The 21,388-nt window shown below is 41.3% G+C and overlaps 1 protein-coding gene across 2 annotated transcripts in view; it reads left to right on the forward strand.

Moving 5' to 3' along the window:
* The window catches only part of glra4a (glycine receptor, alpha 4a), a 146,433-nt gene that overhangs the window by 60,897 nt on the left and 64,148 nt on the right, over nt 1-21,388 (forward strand). For both annotated transcript variants that reach the window (XM_061891651.1, XM_061891650.1), the window contains exon 2: nt 19,355-19,482. In XM_061891651.1, the coding sequence (XP_061747635.1) occupies nt 19,355-19,482 (128 nt within the window). The remainder of the gene's footprint in view (nt 1-19,354; nt 19,483-21,388) is intronic.

Genomic DNA, 21,388 nt, shown 5'->3' on the forward strand with positions numbered 1-21,388 from the left:
CTGAAGTAGATCAAGCACAGTGTTCCAGTAATTGTACCTGAAAGGCTGTGTTCTCACATGTAGTGTACTAAAATACATTTCTCAAAAATATAATTTGTGCAAGGGCTGCGCAGTCAATCGACATCAAATTGTTCAAATCAAGGTTTTAATTACCGCAATAACATCACCTCAACAGGCTGAGGTTTTACATTTATTTTCTCTCCTTCTGCATTTGAGTAATGGACGTGTTCGTCTATAACAGGGGTCTCGAACTCAATTTGCCTGGGGGCCACTGGATGCAGAGTCTGGGTGAGGCTGGGCCGCAAGAAAATATTTCTTAAAAAAAATATTTTTAAATGTCTTTATTTTTATTTTCAACGCAAAATAGAATCAAAATATAAATGAACACAATGAGAATTAAGTAATGTGAGGCAATGCAAATTAAACGATAAAAAAACAAATAACGGTTCGAATCGCTCCAGGTAATCGGGGACTGTTATTACTGACTGACAGGTGTCGCGGGGCAACTCCAGCCAGACATGTTTAAAAAAAAAAAAAAACTCATCTCCATGGCAACGTTTCTGTCGCTTTCACTAATTTTCCGCTTTTCCACTAATGCAGGGGTAGGCAACCCAGAACGTTGAAAGAGCCATTTTGGACCCAAATAACAAAAATCATCTCTGCCTGTACTGCAAAAACTGAAATCTAAGTAAGATGAAATATGTCAAATAAGGGTGATATTTGCTTATTTTCTGTCTGATAAGAGTTTTTTACTTGTTTTAAGAATTTTGGTCCTAAATGATCTCAGTAAGATATTACAGCTTGTTCCTGAGATTTGATGACCTATAGTGAGTAAAACATGCTTGAAACTAGAATATCAAGTGTTGCAAAGCTGTGTCATCAACCTCACAAGTATAAAACTACCCTTTTAAAGTCATAATTTCTTATTTCAAGCATGTAAAAAAAAAATCATGATTTTGACAAAATTGTGTCTAATGATTAAAACAGATGGCAGCCAAATGGACTTTGCTGTTTTATTTTTCAATGAAACAATAGAACATACGTACTTATATAGTAGTACAGTTGGCCCAGTACAGCAAACTGACAGTTACTATTTAAACATTTAACATGTGACATTTCAAACAATTTTGAACAGAGAGAGTTCATGCACATTCAGATAAACTCTTCAAAATTACAATTTTAAAAAAATTGGCGGAGTGCTTCGGAAGCTACCGATGCATGTTTTTACTCAATATAGGTCATAACATCTCAGCAACAAGCTGTAATATCTTACTGAGATCATTTAGGACCAAAACCCTTTCAACAAGTAAACACTAACATAAAATCTGCTCAGTGAGAGGAATTATCTTATCAGACAGAAAATAATCAAATATCACCCTTATTTGAGATATTTCATCTTACTTAGTGCAGTGCAGTGCTTCTTTGGTTATGTTCTATTATTAAACAAACTGCCTTAAAGATGCCTGATGTTTCTCCTTTAAAGTCACTCAAGGACACACCAGTTTCAAGTCCCAACTGCATCAGTACAAGTTGATAAACAGTTAAAAACCACATCGGTGTCATTTCTACTATGTCAAAGCCACATTTGAAACATCTGTGAATCCTAGTGACAAGTCATGAAATGGCCCACTTTGCTTTGTATGCTTTTTTTCCCGCCCCCCCCTTTCTCTCGGGGTGATGTCTTACTTCTAAGAGCCTCTCAAGGGTCCGGACAACGCATTGCATGTCTTGCAGTTTTTCTGGAAAACAAAGCCCAATGGCTGCATAAATCCTTGAGGCATTTCAGGGGAGGTGAGGGGGGGGGGGGGGGGCAAGACAGGCAGGCTTTTAAACTATAATCCTGTTTGACATACAGTACAGCCTTACATTTTCCTCCTGTCTCCCTGTGAGGTGGATTCAATTACACACCAATGATTTAATTCCGGCTCTTGCTTGAATTTAAATCGTTTTACTCTGTTGGACTCTGAAAGTTGGCCACCAGGTTTTTATTGAAAAAATGACAGCCAACATGACCTCCTATAACAGACCTGGGCAAATTAAAGGCCTACTGAAATGAGATGTTCTTATTTAAACGGGGATAGCAGGTCCATTCTGTGTGTCATACTTGATCATTTCGCGATATTGCCATATTTTTGCTGAAAGGATTTAGTAGAGAACATCGACGATAAAGTTCGCAACTTTTGGTCGCTAATAAAAAAGCCTTGCCTCTACCGGAAGTAGCAGACGATGTGCGCGTGACGTCACGGGTTGTGGAGCTCCTCACATCTGAACATTGTTTACAATCATGGCCACCAGCAGCAAGAGCGATTCGGACCGAGAAAGCGACGATTTCCCCCTTTAATTTGAGCGAGGATGAAAGATTCGCGGATGAAAATTACCCAGGCCTGTCCTATAATCTGGTAATATATTACACTACGGGTGGGACAGTGCGCAACAATCACGGTCACGGCTCAATTCAGGAAAAATCGTTATTTTATAGAAAAGTACAATATTCAGTGTTTTATCGTTTATAGAAAAATGTAAAATTCCATTACGTTTTTTAAGGCGGTCTGTCATTACGTTTTTAGCATTCAATGATGTGAGGTTTTGTATTAGTGTTCCTAAAAATAGATATACTGGCCCCCAGACACATTTTTTTTTCTCTAAATGTGGCCCCCGAGTCAAAATAATTGCCCAGGCCAGACAACATGAATAGTTATTTTATTTAATTAAAGTTCCTTATTGACTTAATTGCAACATTAATAGTTCCAGCTTGCACCCATATCTAAAGTTGAAGTCCCAACGATAGTCTCACACCTCTGCGTTTGACCCATCCCCATGTTCACCCCCCTGTGGGGTGAGGGGAGCAGTGAGCAGCAGCGGTGGCCACGCTCGGGGAATCATTTTGGTGATTTAACCGCCATTTCCAACCCTTGATGCTGAGTGCCAAGCAGGGAGGCAATGGGTCCCATGTTTATAGTCTATGGTAAGACTCGGCCGGGGTTTGAACTCACGACCTTCCAGTCTCAGAGCGGACACTCTAACCACTGAGCAATGGTGGTACACTGGTTTCGTCTTAACCACTGGTCTTAATTTGTTTATGTATGTTGGCCCCGCGATGAGGTGGCGACTTGTCCAGGAATGAATGCAGCTGAGATAGGCTCCAGCACCACCCGTGACCCCAAAAGGGCCAAGCGGTAGGAAATGGATGGATGGATGGATTTTACTGGGGAGAAGGTTTCCCGTTCAGGAGAATTGACAATTACCCCCAGGTCGATGACTCTAGCGAGCCGAAGTCTGAGCTGCACTGTATTTGTTTAAGGAACGTTCTGATTACGAACATTCGTACCAATACACCTTTTCAAAGCTCCTAGTTATATATATATATATATATATATATATATATATATATATATATATATATATATATATATATATATATATATATGTATATATATATATATATATATATATATACACATACACATATATATATATATATATATTTATATATTGCGTCTGTCACACGCAAGTGGTGTGTGTGTGTGTGTTTGAGAGTAAAACATTTTAGTTGTTTATGTGAGAGCATTTTAGTAATGTATGTGAGAGCATTTCAGTAGTGTATGTGAGAGCATTTCAGTAGTGTATGCGAGAGCATTTCAGTAGTGTATGTAAGAGCATTTCAGTAGTGTATGTAAGAGTTTTTCAGAAGTGTGTATAAGAGCATTTCAGTAGTGTATGTAAGAGGTATTTCTGAATAATGTCCCTAACGGCCCCTAATATAAATGTGTTGGTTTTCTGACGTGGACTCGTTGTTAGTAATGTATGTGAGAGCATTTCAGTAGCGTATGTGAAAGCATTTCACTAGTGTGTATAAGAGTGTTTCAGTAGTGTATGCGAGAGCATTTCAGTAGTGTATGTAAGAGCATTTCAGTAGTGTATGTAAGAGTTTTTCAGTAGTGTATGTGAGAGCATTTCACCAGTATGTATAAGAGTGTTTCAGTAGTGTATGCGAGAGCATTTCAGTAGTGTATGTAAGAGCATTTCAGTAGTGTATGTAAGAGTTTTTCAGAAGTGTATGTGAGAGCATTTCAGTAGTGTGTATAAGAGCATTTCAGTCGTGTATGTAAGAGCATTTCAGTAGTTTATGTAAGAGGTATTTCTGAATAATGTCCCTAACGGCCCCTAATATAAATGTGTTGGTTTTCTGACGTGGACTTGTTGTTAGTAATGTATGTGAGAGCATTTCAGTAGCGTATGTGAAAGCATTTCACTAGTGTGTATAAGAGTGTTTCAGTAGTGTATGCGAGAGCATTTCAGTGGTGTATGTAAGAGCATTTCAGTAGTGTATGTAAGAGCATTTCAGTCCTGTATGTAAGAGCATTTCAGTAGTGTACGTAAGAGTTTTTCAGTAGTGTATGTGAGAGCATTTCAGTAGTGTGTATTAGAGTGTTTCAGTAGTGTATGTAAGAGCATTTCAGTAGTGTATGTGAGAGGTATTTCTGAATAATGTCCCTAACGGCCCCTCATATAAATGTGTTGGTTTTCTGACGTGGACTTGTTGTTAGTAATGTATGTGAGAGCATTTCAGTAGCGTATGTGAAAGCATTTCACTAGTGTGTATAAGAGTGTTTCAGTAGTGTATGCGAGAGCATTTCAGTGGTGTATGTAAGAGCATTTCAGTAGTGTATGTAAGAGCATTTCAGTCCTGTATGTAAGAGCATTTCAGTAGTGTACGTAAGAGTTTTTCAGTAGTGTATGTGAGAGCATTTCAGTAGTGTGTATTAGAGTGTTTCAGTAGTGTATGTAAGAGCATTTCAGTAGTGTATGTGAGAGGTATTTCTGAATAATGTCCCTAACGGCCCCTCATATAAATGTGTTGGTTTTCTGACGTGGACTTGTTGTTAGTAATGTATGTGAGAGCATTTCAGTAGCGTATGTGAAAGCATTTCACTAGTGTGTATAAGAGTGTTTCAGTAGTGTATGCGAGAGCATTTCAGTGGTGTATGTAAGAGCATTTCAGTAGTGTATGTAAGAGCATTTCAGTCCTGTATGTAAGAGCATTTCAGTAGTGTATGTAAGAGTTTTTCAGTAGTGTATGTGAGAGCATTTCAGTAGTGTGTATTAGAGTGTTTCAGTAGTGTATGTAAGAGCATTTCAGTAGTGTATGTGAGAGGTATTTCTGAATAATGTCCCTAACGGCCCCTCATATAAATGTGTTGGTTTTCTGACGTGGACTTGTTGTTAGTAATGTATGTGAGAGCATTTCACTAGTGTGTGTATAAGAGTGTTTCAGTAGTGTATGTGAGAGCATTTCAGTAGTGTATGTAAGAGCATTTCAGTAGTGTATGTAAGAGCATTTCAGTAGTGTATGTGAGAGCATTTCAGTAGTGTATGTGAGAGCATTTCAGTAGTGTGTATAACAGTGTTTCAGTGGTGTATGTGAGAGCATTTCAGTAGTATATGAAAGAGCATTTCAGTAGTGTATGTAAGAGGTATTTCTGAATAAAGTACCTAACGGCCCCTCATATAAATGTGTTGGTTTTCTGACGTGGACTTGTTTCTTCAGCATTGTCCACACGTTTAAGTCAGGACTTTGGGAAGGCCATTCTAAAACCTTCATTTTAGCCTGATTTAGACATTCCTTTACCACTTTTGACGTGTGTTTGGGGTCATTGTCCTGTTGGAACACCCAACTGCGCACAAGACCCAACCTCTGGGCTGATGATTTTAGCTTGTCCTGGAGAATTTGGAGGTAATCCTCCTTTTTCATCGTCCCATTTACTCTCTGTAAACCACCAAACCACCAGTTCCATTGGCAGCACAACAGGCACAGGATCGGTTCAGGGTCCAGTGGCATGAAGTCCAAGACAACTGGGGACCCTTTTCTGCTGCAGCCTTCCCCCGCCATCGCAGCCGTTGTGGTAGTTCTTAAATTTACCATCTTCCGCCTGCTCAGCCGTTGAGGTCTTCACCGTATCCCTGGCAAGGGGGCAGTCAGGTACTAGGCCTTTGCCAAGGGCCACCTGGGGTAACAGTAGTAAAGGGGTTAACCTCCTAGTGCCCCAACACCCCATAGAGGAGCCTCCACTGCCGGATGCACTTTAACGTCATGCCCAGGACACAAATACTACCACAACCATGCTTGACGGAAGGAATTTGTGTCCCTGGGATCAAATGCCTCGCCCTTTCTCCTCCAAACATATAGCTGGGTATAAAAAATGTTGTCTATGTAATTAATGGCGTACTGAAATTAGATGTTCTTATTTAAACGGGGATAGCAGGTCAATTCTATGTGTCATACTTGATCATTTCGCGATATTGCCATATTTTTGCTGAAAGGATTTAATAGAGAACATCGACGATAAAGTTCGTAACTTTTGGTCACTAATAAAAAAGCCTTGCCTGAGCGAGGATTAAAGATTCGTGGATGAGGAAAGTTTGAGTGAAGGACTAGAAGGGAAAAAAAAGGCAAGGGCAGTGGGAGCGATTCAGATGTTATTAGACACATTTACTAGGATAATTCTGGAAAATCCCTTATCTTCTTATTGTGTTACTAGAGTTTTAGTGAGATTATATGGTACGTAAAAGTCAGAGGGGTGTGGCCACGGGTGTGGCGACCCCTAGTGTCTCTGAGGGAAGCCACATTTCTCGACAAGGCAAGGCGAAGGCAGCCGTTGGGGCCAGGCTGAGCTTTTTTTTCTCCCCTCCTCCACGGTGGAAGCATCCCACGTTCGGGGGCGGCCGGTCGGAGGAGGCAAGAGACACCGTAGCTGCCTCTTTGACAGGTGCACGAGGAACGACGCAAGCTATCCGCTTATGTCTCCGGTAAGAGCCGACTTATTACCACAATTTTCTCACCGAAACCTGCCGTTTGACATGTGGTAGGGAACCATGTTGGCTTGACCGCTCTGTTCCATATCAAAGCTTCACCATCATCTTTCGGGAATGTAAACAAAGGAACACCGGCTGTGTTTGTGTTGCTACAGCCGGCCGCAATACACCGCTTTCCACCAACAGCTTTCTTCTTTGATGTCTTCATTATTAATTAAACAAATTGCAAAAAAATCAGTGACACAGATGTCCAGAATACTGTGTAATTATGCGATTAAAGCAGACGACTTATAGCTGGGATTGGTGCTGGAAGAAAATGTCCGCTACAATCCGTGACGTCACACGCAGGCTTCATCATTCCGCGACGTTTTCAACAGGTCACACCGCGGGAAATTGAAAATTGTAATTTAGTAAACTAAAAAGGCCGTATTAGCATGAGCTGCCACCTTATCGTGGTAGAGGAGTTTTCATGTCCCAATGATCCTAGGAGCTATGTTGTCCGGGGGCTTTATGCCCCCTGGTAGGGTCTCCCAAGGCAAACAGGTTCTAGGTGAGGGATCAGACAAAGAGCAGTTCGAAGACCTTTATGAAGAAGAAAAAACATAGACCCAGATTTCCCTCGCCCGGAGGCGGGTCACCGGGGCCTCCCTCTGGAGCCAGGCCCAGAGGTGGGGCACGATGGCGAGCGCCTGGTGGCCGGGCCTGTTCCCATGGGGCCCGGCCGGGCACAGCCCGAAGAGGCAACGTGGGTCACCCCTCCAATGGGCTCACCACCCATAGCAGGGGCCATAGAGGTCGGGTGCAATGTGAGCTGGGCGGCAGCCGAAGGCAGGGCACTTGGCGGTCCGATCCTCGGCTACAGAAGCTAGCTCTTGGGACGTGGAACGTCACGTCACTGGGGGGGAAAGAGCCTGAGCTAGTCCGCGAAGTGGAGAAGTTCCGGCTGGATATAGTCGGACTCACTTCGACGCACAGCAAGGGCTCTGGAACCACTTCTCTCGAGAGGGACTGGACCCTCTTCCACTCTGGCGTTGCCGGCAGTGAGAGGCGACGGGCTGGGGTGGCAATTCTTGTTTCCCCCCGGCTCAAAGCCTGCACGTTGGAGTTCAACCCGGTGGACGAAAGGGTAGCCTCCCTCCGCCTTCGGGTGGGGGGACGGGTCCTGACTGTTGTTTGTGCTTATGCACCAAACAGCAGTTCAGAGTACCCACCCTTTTTGGGAGCACTCAGGGGAGTACTGGAAAGTGCTCCCCCGGGTGATTCGCTTGTCCTACTGGGGGACTTCAACGCTCACGTTGGCAACGACAGTGAAACCTGGAGAGGCGTGATTGGGAAGAATGGCCGCCCGGATCTGAACCCGAGTGGTATTTTGTTATTGGACTTTTGTGCTCGTCACAGTTTGTCCATAACAAACACCATGTTCAAACATAAGGGTGTCCATATGTGCACTTGGCACCAGGACACCTTAGGCCGCAGTTCCATGATCGACTTTGTAGTTGTGTCATCGGATTTGCGGCCTTATGTTTTGGACACTCGGGTGAAGAGAGGGGCGGAGCTTTCTACCGATCACCACCTGGTGGTGAGTTGGCTGCGATGGTGGGGGAGGATGCCGGACAGACCTGGGAGGCCCAAACGCATTGTGAGGGTCTGCTGGGAACGTCTGGCAGAGTCTCCTGTCAGAGAAAGTTTCAATTCCCACCTCCGGAAGAACTTTGAACATGTCACGAGGGAGGTGCTGGACATTGAGTCCGAGTGGACCATGTTCCGCACCTCTATTGTCGAGGCGGCTGATCGGAGCTGTGGCCGCAAGGTAGTTGGTGCTTGTCGGGGCGGCAATCCTCAAACCCCTTGGTGGACACCAGCGGTGAGGGATGCCGTCAAGCTGAAGAAGGAGTCCTATCGGGTCCTTTTGGCTCATAGGACTCCAGAGGCAGTGGACAGGTACCGACAGGCCAAGCGGTATGCAGCTTCAGCGGTCGCTGAAGCAAAAACTCGGACATGGGAGGAGTTCCGGGAAGCCATGGAAAACGACTTCCGGACGGCTTCGAAGCGATTCTGGACCCCCGTCCGCCGCCTCAGGAGGGGGAAGCAGTGCACTATCAACACCGTGTATGGTGCGGATGGTGTTCTGCTGACCTCGACTGCAGATGTTGTGGATAGGTGGAAGGAATACTTCGAAGACCTACTCAATCCCACCAACACGTCTTCCTATGAGGAAGCAGTGCCTGGGGAATCCGTGGTGGACTCTCCTACTTCTAGGGCTTAGGTCGCTGAGGTAGTTAAAAAGCTCCTCGGTGGCAAGGCCCCAGTGGTAGATGAGGTCCGCCCGGAGTTCCTTAAGGCTCTGGATGCTGTGGGGCTGTCTTGGTTGACAAGACTCTGCAGCATCGCGTGGACATCGGGGGCGGTACCTCTGGATTGGCAGACCGGGGTGGTGGTTCCTATCTTTAAGAAGGGGGACCGGAGGGTGTGTTCCAACTATCGTGGGATCACACTCCTCAGCCTTCCCGGTAAGGTTTATTCAGGTGTTTTGGAGAGGAGGCTACGCCGGATAGTCGAACCTCGGATTCAGGAGGAACAGTGTGGTTTTCGTCCTGGTCGTGGAACTGTGGACCAGCTCTATACTCTCCGCAGGGTTCTTGAAGGTGCATGGGTGTTTGCCCAACCAGTCTACATGTGCTTCGTGGACTTGGAGAAGGCATTTGACCGTGTCCCTCGGGAAGTCCTGTGGGGAGTGCTCAGAGAGTATGGGGTATCGGACTGTCTTATTGTGGCGGTCCGCTCCCTGTATGATCAGTGCCAGAGCTTGGTCCGCATTGCCGGCATTAAGTCGAACACATTTCCAGTGAGGGTTGGACTCCGCCAAGGCTGTCCTTTGTCACCGATTCTGTTCATAACTTTTATGGACAGAAATTCTAGGCGCAGTCAAGGCATTGAGGGGTTCCGGTTTGGTGACCGCAGGATTAGGTCTCTGCTTTTTTCAGATTATGTGGTCCTGATGGCTTCATCTGACCGGGATCTTCAGCTCTCACTGGATCGGTTCGCAGCCGAGTGTGAAGCGACCGGAATGAGAATCAGCACCTCCAAGTCCGAGTCCATGGTTCTCGCCCGGAAAAGGGTGGAATGCCATCTCCGGGTTGGGGAGGAGACCCTGCCCCAAGTGGAGGAGTTCAAGTACCTAGGAGTCTTGTTCACGAGTGGGGGAAGAGTGGATCGTGAGATCGACAGGCGGATCGGTGCGGCGTCTTCAGTAATGCGGACGTTGTACCGATCCGTTGTGGTGAAGAAGGAGCTGAGCCGGAAGGCAAAGCTCTCAATTTACCGGTCGATCTACGTTCCCATCCTCACCTATGGTCATGAGCTTTGGGTCATGACCGTAAGGATAAGATCACGGGTACAAGCGGCCGAAATGAGTTTCCTCCGCCGTGTGGCGGGTCTCTCCCTTAGAGATAGGGTGAGAAGCTCTGCCATCCGGGAGGAACTCAAAGTAAAGCCGCTGCTCCTTCACATCGAGAGGAGCCAGATGAGGTGGTTCGGGCATCTGGTCAGGATGCCACCCGAACGCCTCCCTAGGGAGGTGTTTAGGGCACGTCCAACCGGTAGGAGGCCACGGGGAAGATCCAGGACACGTTGGGAAGACTATGTCTCCCGGCTGGCCTGGGAACGCCTCGGGATCCCCCGGGAAGAGCTAGACAAAGTGGCTGGGGAGAGGGAAGTCTGGGTTTCCCTGCTTAGGCTGTTGCCCCCGCGACCCGACCTCGCATAAGCGGAAGAAGATGGATGGATGGATTGATGGACTTTGTGGTGTTTTGGAAACAGCAAGAGTTTTCCACTCATTTGAAGCGTTATTTGCCATGTATACATTTTCAGAATATGCTTGTTCTATTTTTGTCCCCCCCAAAAAATTTGAAGTTGTCTTTATTTTTAAGTTATCGTGCCATGATTTTACCACGTGGGAATAGATCAGGGGTCACCAACCCTTTTGAAACCAAGAGCTACTTCTTGGGTACTGATTAATGCGAAGGGCTACCAGTTTGATACACACTTAAATAAATGGCCAGAAATTGCCAATTTGCTCAATTTACCTTTAATAGATATATATATATTTTTTTAAAATGGGTATTTCTGTCCGTCATACCGTCGTACATGTTTTTTCCTTTTACGGAAGGTTTTTTGTAGAGAATAAATGATGAAAAACACACTTAATTGAACGGTTTAAAAGAGGAGAAAACAGAAAAAAAATTAAAATTAAATTTTGAAACAGTTTATCTTCAATATTGACTCTTTAAAATTCAAAATTCAACCAAAAAGAAGAAGAAAAAAAATAGCTGATTCGAATCTTAAAAAAAAAAAAAATAGAATTTATGGTACATCATTAGTAATTTTTTCTGATTAAGATTAATTTTAGAATTTTGATGACATGTTTTAAATAGGTTAAAATCCAATCTGCACTTTGTTGTATCCATCCATCCATCCATCCATCCATCCAATTTCTACTGTTTATTCCCTTTTGGGGTCGCGGGGGGCGCTGGCGCCTATCTCAGCTACAATCGGGCGGAAGGCGGCGTACACCCTGGACAAGTCGCCACCTCATCGCTTTGTTATAATACATAACAAATTGGACCAAGCTATATTTCTAACAAAGACAAATCATTATTTCTTCTAGATTTTCCAGAACAAAAATTTTAAAAGAAATTCAAAAGACTTTGAAATAAGATTTAAATTTGATTCGCAAGATTTTCTAGATTTGCCAGAATAATTGTTTTGAATTTTAATCATAATAAGTTTGGAGAAATATTTCACAAATATTCTTCGTTGAAAAAACAGAAGCTAAATTAAAATGTATTTATTATTCTTTACATTGATTTAAATTGTCAGGAAAGAAGATGAAGGAATTTAAAAGGTAAAAAGGTATATTTGTTTAAAAATCCTAAAATCATTTTTAAGGTTGTATATTTTCTCTAAATTTGTCTTTCTGAAAGTCATAAGCAAGCAAAGTAAAAAAATAAATGAATTTATTTAAACAAGTGAAAACCAAGTCTTTAAAATATTTTCTTGGATTTTCAAATTCTATTTGAGTTTTGTCTCTCTTAGAATTAAAAATGTTGACCAAAGCGAGACCAGCTTGCTAGTAAATAAATACAATTTAAAAAATAGAAGCGGCTCACTGGTAAGTGCTGCTATTTGAGCTATTTTTAGAACAGGCCAGCGGGCGACTCATCTGGTCTTTACGGGCTACCTGGTGCCCGTGGGCACCGCGTTGGTGACCCCTGGAATAGATGTTCCTCCACGCGGCCTCTGTGCCAAAATGAGTTTGACACCCCTGACTTAAGCCCTCGGAGCCAAAATTACGCTCTCGTCCATAAGTGTCCATCTGGACCTGCCGGGGCCAACAGGACGACGAGGCGATTGCATCAAAATAGCATATGGCGTCACATTACCATATTCTCACCTACACCGTTGTGTGATACAAAGTGTTTTATTGTATTGCACATGCTAACACAATGTCACCTTGGGTGCAATCAATGGGGTGTCATAAAAAAAAAAGGCCCGTAAAAACAAACAAGAACCTGATGATTTTGTCCATTAACTAAGTCAAACTTAACGACCGGATGCTCACAATTCAAAGAAACTTCACTCCATGTTTCTTTGAGAGCAGGGGTCACCAACGTGGTGCCCGCGGGCACCAGGTCGCCCGTAAGGACCAGATGAGTCGCCCACTGGCCTGTTCTAAAAATAGCTCAAGTAGCAGCACTTACCAGTGAGCTGCCTCTATTTTTTAAATTGTATTTATTTACTCGCAAGCTGGTCTCCCTTTGCTCGACATTTTTAATTCTAAGAGAGACAAAACTCAAATAGAATTTGAAAATCCAAGAAAATATTCTAAAGACTTGGTTTCACTAGTTTAAATAAATTCATTTATTTTTTAACTTTGCTTCTTATAAGTTTTAGAAAGACAATTTTAGAGAAAAAAATACAACCTTAAAAATGATTTTAGGACTTTTAAACACATATACCTTTTTACGTGAATTGATTAACGTGGACCCCGACTTAAACAAGTTGAAAAACTTATTGGGGTGTTACCATTTAGTGGTCAATTGTACGGAATATGTACTGTACTGTGCAATCTACTAATAAAAGTATCAATCAATCAATCAATCAATACGTTTTAAATTCCTTCCTCTTCTTTCCTGACAATTTAAATCAATGTTCAAGTATTTTTTTTTTATTGTAAAAAATAATAAATACATTTTAATTTAATTCTTCATTTTAGCTTCTGTTTTTCCGACGAAAAATATTTGTGAAATATTTCTTCAAACTTATTATGATTTAAATAAAAATAAAAATATTCTGGCAAATCTAGAAAATTTGTAGAATCCAATTTAAATCTTATTTCAAAGTCTTTAGAATTCCTTTTAAAAGTTTTGTTCTTGAAAATCTAGAAGAAATAATGATTTTTCTTTGTTAGAAATATAGCTTGGTCCAATTTTTTTATATATTCTAACAAAGTACAGATTGGATTTTAACCTTTTTAAAACATGTCATCAAAACTCTAAAAAAAAAATCCTTATCAGGAAAAATTACTAATGAGGTTCCATAAATTATTTTTTAAATGTTTTCAAAAAGATTCGAATTAGCTAGTTTTTCTCTTCTTTTTTTCGGTTGAATTTTAAATTTTAAAGAGTCGAAATTTAAGATTAACTATGTTTCTAAATTTAATTTTCTTTTTTTTTTTCGTGTTTTCTCTTCTTTTAAACCGTTCAATTAAGTGTTTTTTTTTTTATTATTTATTCTCTACAGAAAACCTTCCGTAGAAGGAAAAAAAATGTACGACGGAATGACAGACAAAATACCCTACATATATATATATATATATATATATATATATATATATATATATATTTATTAAAGGTAAATTGAGCAAATTGGCTATTTCTGGCAATTTATTTAAGTGTGTATCAAACTGGTAGCCCTTCGCATTAATCAGTACCCAAGAAGTAGCTCTTGGTTTCAAAAAGGTTGGTGACCACTGTTTTAGAGTAAGAATAATTGCATTTCAATGGGGATAATAACTCCTCCGTCAGGTTTAAACCTTAAATCTAAAAAAATAAATAAAAAGGTGTCACATTTGTCTCCCCTTTCTGTTAAGCATTCGCCGGCTACAGTAGGTGAAATGTTTACTGTAAAGCTGACGCACACTCGGTACACTTCAGCGGGCATTTATTATTCATGGGGCTTGGCTTTTCATTTCAGCCGGTAGCTAGGAATGTCACGGTCGCATGCTTTACTGTGCATGGGTGAAAGACGGCCCTTCCTCTCCTGGCATGAAGTGTTTTCTAGTTCCCAGAGGTGGTGTTCATTAGAAGGGGGAAAGGGATCATTTTTGAATATTTAAGGAGGACTAAAGGCTGTTTTTACCCCGCAGCTTGCGGGCCGGCGCGTGAGAGCAGAAACAGTAAAAGGTCATATGAGGCTTGATTGAAACGGCGTGTGCAACGATCAGTCATAGCGAGTGTCATGTCGACCAAAACAAACACGATCCCGCCACTTTAATTAGGAGCCCTGAAGAGTGCCTTTGCACAATTACAGCAGACTAACATTTGTTATTTAATTAACACTTGCAAAAGCCAGCCAAATCTTTTACACATATTTAAGCTCAATGTGGTATAAAATCATAATCATCATAATTGTCTCTTGATTTGTTCTTTACCCGTAATTTAATCGCTCTCTTTAGTCGGGAACCAACCAATTACTTCAATTTTTGCCAACGTGGGTCCTTTTTTGTAGCCATTAAATATCCCATCTGTCCTCCTTTCGTACATTACATTAATCATCATTGTAGTCGCCCCAAACGCCTTTATGGTTTGTCATTGCTTCCCTGTTTATGGTTTTAGAATGATGTGATGTTCCAAGATTATTGTACTTATGAACCATTAAAAAAAAATTGCATTTTACAAAGTGATCACTGCAGACACAAGCGGTCCGATTGTATTCCACAAGATGATCAAAGTAATATTATTAAGAGCCATGTCTTTCTATGCACTTTCAATTTTTTTCCTGAAGTTATTACCTTTAAGAACCACTTCTTTCGGCACTTTATGAAAACGTTTTCCTATCTCTGTATTTGAACGACTGGAACACCCAAAAACAGAACAGCAATACGACATTTTCTGCTCAAAATCTACACTCACTCTCAATTGATTTATTTCGATGCTCTCTTGAATTGTTCTTTATCCGTAATTAATTAGCTCTCTTTAGTCGAGAACCAACCAATTACTTCAATTTTTGCCAACATGGGTCCTTTTTTGTAGCCGTTAACTCCTGTAAAAAATCTCCCGTCTGTCCTCCTTGCGCACATTACATTAATCATCATTGTAGTTGCTCCAAACTCCTTTATGGTTTATCGTTGCTTCCCTGTTTATGGTTTTAGAATGATGTAATGGTCCAAATTATTGTACTTATGGACAATTTAAAATATCTATATATTTTACAAAGTGATCACTGCAGACACAAGCAGCCCGATTGTATTCCACAAGATGATGAAAGTGATATTTTTTAAGGCCAAGTCCTTCCACACACTTTCGATTTTTCCCTGACTTTATTACCTTTAAGAACCACTTCTTTCGGCACTCTATGAAAACTTTTTCCTTTCTCTGTATTTGAACGACTGGAACACCCAAAAACAGAACAGCAATACGACATTTTCTGCTCAAAATCTACACTCAATCTCAATTAATTTAATTCTATGCTCTCTTGAATTGTTCTTTACCCGTAATTTAATCAGTCTCTTAAGTCGAGAACCAACCAATTACTTCGATTTTTGCCAACATGGGTCCTTTTTTGTAGTCATTAACTCCGGTAAAAAATCTCCCATCTGTCCTCCATGCGCACATTACATTAATCATCACTGTAGTCGCCCCAAACCCCTTTATGGTTTATCGTTGCTTCCCTGTTTATGGTTTTGGAATGATGTAATGGTCCAAATTATTGTACTTATGGACAATTTAAAATACATATATTTTACAAAGTGATCACTGCAGACACAAGCAGCCCGATTGTATTCCACAAGATGATGAAAGTGATATTTTTTAAGGCCAAGTCCTTCCACACACTTTCGATTTTTCCCTGACTTTATTACCTTTAAGAACCACTTCTTTCGGCACTCTATGAAAACTTTTTCCTATCTCTGTATTTGAACGACTGGAACACCCAAAAACAGAACAGCAATACGACATTTTCTGCTCAAAATCTACACTCAATCTCAATTAATTTAATTCTATGCTCTCTTGAATTGTTCTTTACCCGTAATTTAATCAGTCTCTTAAGTCGAGAACCAACCAATTACTTCGATTTTTGCCAACATGGGTCCTTTTTTGTAGCCATTAACTCCTGAAAAAAATCTCCCATCTGTCCTCCTTGCGCACATTACATTAATCATCACTGTAGTCGCCCCAAACCCCTTTATGGTTTATCATTGCTTCCCTGTTTATGGTTTTGGAATGATGTAATGGTCCAAATTATTGTACTTATGGACAATTTAAAATACATATATTTTACAAAGTGATCACTGCAGACACAAGCAGCCCGATTGTATTTCACAAGATGATGAAAGTGATATTTTTTAAGGCCAAGTCCTTCTACACACTTTCGATTTTTCCCTGACTTTATTACCTTTAAGAACCACTTCTTTCGGCACTCTATGAAAACTTTTTCCTATCTCTGTATTTGAACGACTGGAACACCCAAAAACAGAACAGCAATACGACATTTTCTGCTCAAAATCTACACTCAATCTCAATTAATTTAATTCTATGCTCTCTTGAATGGTTCTTTACCCGTAATTTAATCAGTCTCTTAAGTCGAGAACCAACCAATTACTTCGATTTTTGCCAACATGGGTCCTTTTTTGTAGTCATTAACTCCGGTAAAAAATCTCCCATCTGTCCTCCATGCGCACATTTCATTAATCATCATTGTAGTTGCCCCAAACCCCTTTATGGTTTATTGTTGCTTCCCTGTTTATGGTTTTAGAATGATGTATTGGTCCAAATTATTGTACTTATTGACAATTTAAAATATGTATATTTTACAAAGTGATCACTGCAGACACAAGCAGCCCGATTGTATTTCACAAGATGATGAAAGTGATATTTTTTAAGGCCAAGTCCTTCTACACACTTTCGATTTTTCCCTGACTTTATTACCTTTAAGAACCACTTCTTTCGGCACTCTATGAAAACTTTTTCCTATCTCTGTATTTGAACGACTGGAACACCCCAAAACAGAACAGCAATACGACATTTTCTGCTCAAAATCTACACTCAATCTCAATTAATTTAATTCTATGCTCTCTTGAATTGTTCTTTACCCGTAATTTAATTAGTCTCTTAAGTCGAGAACCAACCAATTACTTCGATTTTTGCCAACATGGGTCCTTTTTTGTAGTCATTAACTCCGGTAAAAAATCTCCCATCTGTCCTCCATGCGCACATTACATTAATCATCATTGTAGTTGCCCCAAACCCCTTTATGGTTTATTGTTGCTTCCCTGTTTATGGTTTTAGAATGATGTATTGGTCCAAATTATTGTACTTATTGACAATTTAAAATATGTATATTTTACAAAGTGATCACTGCAGACACAAGCAGCCCGATTGTATTCCACAAGATGATGAAAGTGATATTTTTTAAGGCCAAGTCCTTCCACACACTTTCGATTTTTCCCTGACTTTATTACCTTTAAGAACCACTTCTTTCGGCACTCTATGAAAACTTTTTCCTATCTCTGTATTTGAACGACTGGAACACCCAAAAACAGAACAGCAATACGACATTTTCTGCTCAAAATCTACACTCAATCTCAATTAATTTAATTCTATGCTCTCTTGAATTGTTCTTTACCCGTAATTTAATCAGTCTCTTAAGTCGAGAACCAACCAATTACTTCGATTTTTGCCAACATGGGTCCTTTTTTGTAGTCATTAACTCCGGTAAAAAATCTCCCATCTGTCCTCCATGCGCACATTACATTAATCATCATTGTAGTTTCCCCAAACCCCTTTATGGTTTATTGTTGCTTCCCTGTTTATGGTTTTAGAATGATGTATTGGTCCAAATTATTGTACTTATTGACAATTTAAAATATGTATATTTTACAAAGTGATCACTGCAGACACAGGCAGCCCGATTGTATTCCACAAGATGATGAAAGTGATATTTTTTAAGGCCAAGTCCTTCCACACACTTTCGATTTTTCCCTGACTTTATTACCTTTAAGAACCACTTCTTTCGGCACTCTATGAAAACTTTTTCCTATCTCTGTATTTGAACGACTGGAACACCCAAAAACAGAACAGCAATACGACATTTTCTGCTCAATATCTACACTCAATCTCAATTAATTTAATTCTATGCTCTCTTGAATTGTTCTTTACCCGTAATTTAATCAGTCTCTTAAGTCGAGAACCAACCAATTACTTCGATTTTTGCCAACATGGGTCCTTTTTTGTAGTCATTAACTCCGGTAAAAAATCTCCCATCTGTCCTCCATGCGCACATTACATTAATCATCATTGTAGTTGCCCCAAACCCCTTTCTGGTTTATTGTTGCTTCCCTGTTTATGGTTTTAGAATGATGTAATGGTCCAAATTATTGTACTTATTGACAATTTAAAATATGTATATTTTACAAAGTGATCACTGCAGACACAAGCAGCCCGATTGTATTTCACAAGATGATGAAAGTGATATTTTTTAAGGCCAAGTCCTTCTACACACTTTCGATTTTTCCCTGACTTTATTACCTTTAAGAACCACTTCTTTCGGCACTCTATGAAAACTTTTTCCTATCTCTGTATTTGAACGACTGGAACACCCAAAAACAGAACAGCAATACGACATTTTCTGCTCAATATCTACACTAAATCTCAATTAATTTAATTCTATGCTCTCTTGAATGGTTCTTTATCCGTAATTAATTAGCTCTCTTTAGTCGATAACCAACCAATTACTTAAATTTTTGCCAACATGGGTCCTTTTTTGTAGCCATTAACTCCGGTAAAAATCTCCCATCTGTCCTCCTTGCGCACATTACATTCATTGTAGTTGCTCCAAACCCCTTGATGGTTTATCGTTGCTTCCCTGTTTATGGTTTTAGAATGATGTAATGGTCCAAATTATTGTACTTATGGACAATTTAAAATATCTATATATTTTACAAAGTGATCACTGCAGACACAAGCAGCCCGATTGTATTCCACAAGATGATGAAAGTGATATTTTGAACTTACCTCATGTTTCCCTTCATTAAAACACTTATATAAGGCTTTGATTTTTTTTGGTGTCTCCAGACAGATCTGTTTCTTGTATTTTTGGTCCAGTTTGGCTCTTTCAACATTTTAGGTTGCCGGCCGCATTCCTTAATGAATGAACAATTTACAAAGACAAAAGAGTGGGTTTACTTTTGTCAGCTCATTTACAGCATCTCAATTACCAACCCCTGTCCTTCTCTTCTCTGCATTTTCCTCCATCAACCTGTCAGACTGAGCTCCTGTAAGGAGGAGATAAAGCCCCCCAGCAGGGCACCACAGCTGTCGCCTTCAGACTTCCTGGACAAGCTCATGGGGAGAACATCGGGCTACGATGCCCGCATCCGACCCAACTTCAAAGGTAAGGGTGTGGAGCCAGGGGCTGACGGGTTTGCCAGCAGAGCTCCTAAAAATTCCGGCCGATTGCCCAAAACATGGGAAAACAGAGCGAAGCAAATTGGCGACGTGGGGGCCAGAACGTGGACCAAGCCTTTGTACGTCCAGGAGTGAATATAAACAAAGCTTGACTCATTTCACTAGAAGAAATACCGTATTTCCTTGATTTGCCGCCGGGTATATAGTATGCGCCTGCCTAGAATTACTGCCGGGTCAAACTCGTTTCACAAAATAATTAGCGCATGCTTAGCATTACCGCCGGCTCAGGATTAACGCCGGGTCAAACTCGTTTCGCAAATAATTATTTTTATTAGCGCATGTCTACAATTTCCGCCGGGTCAAACTCATTTCGCAAAATAATTAGCATATGCCTAGAATTTCCGCCGGGTCAAACTCGTCACGTCACGAGTGACACTTCACCTTTCATCATTTTCAAAATGGGGGAGGCTGATTTCAATAATTTGAAATCGCATAAAGGGAAGAAGATTAAGAGCTATTCAGTAGGATTTAAAGTCCAAACTATTGAATATGCTAAAAAGAACAGTAAGCAGCCATATTTTATTAATATACCGTAGCTGCGTCTGTCAAATATGAGTCATTAAATGACTCCCGCCTCCTGGTGGTAGAGGGCGCTAGTGATCCTTCTTGCGACTACTCGGCTGCAGAAGGAGTGACAACAAGCAGCAAGATTTTATGCAATTTCAAATTATTGAAATCAGCCTGCACCGTTTTGAAAATGATGACAGGTAAAGTGTCACTCGTGACGTGACGAGTTTGACCCTGTGGAAATTCTAGGCATATGCTAATTATTTTGCAAAACGAGTTTGACCCGGCGGAAATTGTAGACATGCGCTAATAAAAATATAATTTTGCGAAATGAGTTTGACCCCGCGTTAATCCTGAGCCGGCGGTAATGCTAAGCATGCGCTAATTATTTTGCGAAACGGGTTTGACCCGGCAGTAATTCTAGGCAGGCGCATACTATATACCCGGCGTCAATTCAAGAAAATAGGGTATTAAATAAAAATAAGTTAGCCATACCAACCGTCTCTGGGTTTGGGAGGAGACCCTGCCCCAAGTGGAGGAGTTCAAGTACCTAGGAGTCTTGTTCACGAGTGGGGGAAGAGTGGATCGTGAGATCGACAGGCGGATCGGTGCGGCGTCTTCAGTAATGCGGACGCTGTATCGATCCGTTGTGGTGAAGAAGGAGCTGAGCCGGAAGGAAAAGCTCTCAATTTACCGGTCGATCTACGTTCCCATCCTCACCTATGGTCATGAGCTTTGGGTTATGACCGAAAGGACAAGATCACGGGTACAAGCGGCCGAAATGAGTTTCCTCTCCCTTAGAGATAGGGTGAGAAGCTCTGTCATCCGGGGGGAGCTCAAAGTAAAGCCGCTGCTCCTCCACATCGAGAGGAGCCAGATGACGTGGTTCGGGCATCTGGTCAGGATACCACCCGAACGCCTCCCTAGGGAGGTGTTTAGGGCACGTCCGACCGATAGGAGGCCACGGGGAAGACCCAGGACATGTTGGGAAGACTATGTCTCCCGGCTGGCCTGGGAACACCAATGGATCCCCTGGTAAGTGCTGGACGAAGGTGGCTAGGGAGAGGAAAGTCTGGGCTTCCCTGCTTAGGCTGCTGCCCCCGCGATCCGACCTCGAATAAGCGGAAGAAGATGGATGGATGGAAGTTAGCCATACCTCTTTAAATGACTAAAAAAAACGATAACGAGTGAAAAAACAATGACTTTGGAAATTGCTGCTGTCATAAAATGGTTTAAAATGGCGAGCTAAAGAAAAAAAATGCTGCGCGAGCTCAAAATGCTTGTTTGTGAAGAATAATTCCAAAAAAAACATTATGTAAACAAAC

Source organism: Nerophis ophidion, linkage group LG29 (genome assembly GCF_033978795.1).
Source record: "Nerophis ophidion isolate RoL-2023_Sa linkage group LG29, RoL_Noph_v1.0, whole genome shotgun sequence".
NCBI lineage: Eukaryota > Metazoa > Chordata > Actinopteri > Syngnathiformes > Syngnathidae > Nerophis > Nerophis ophidion.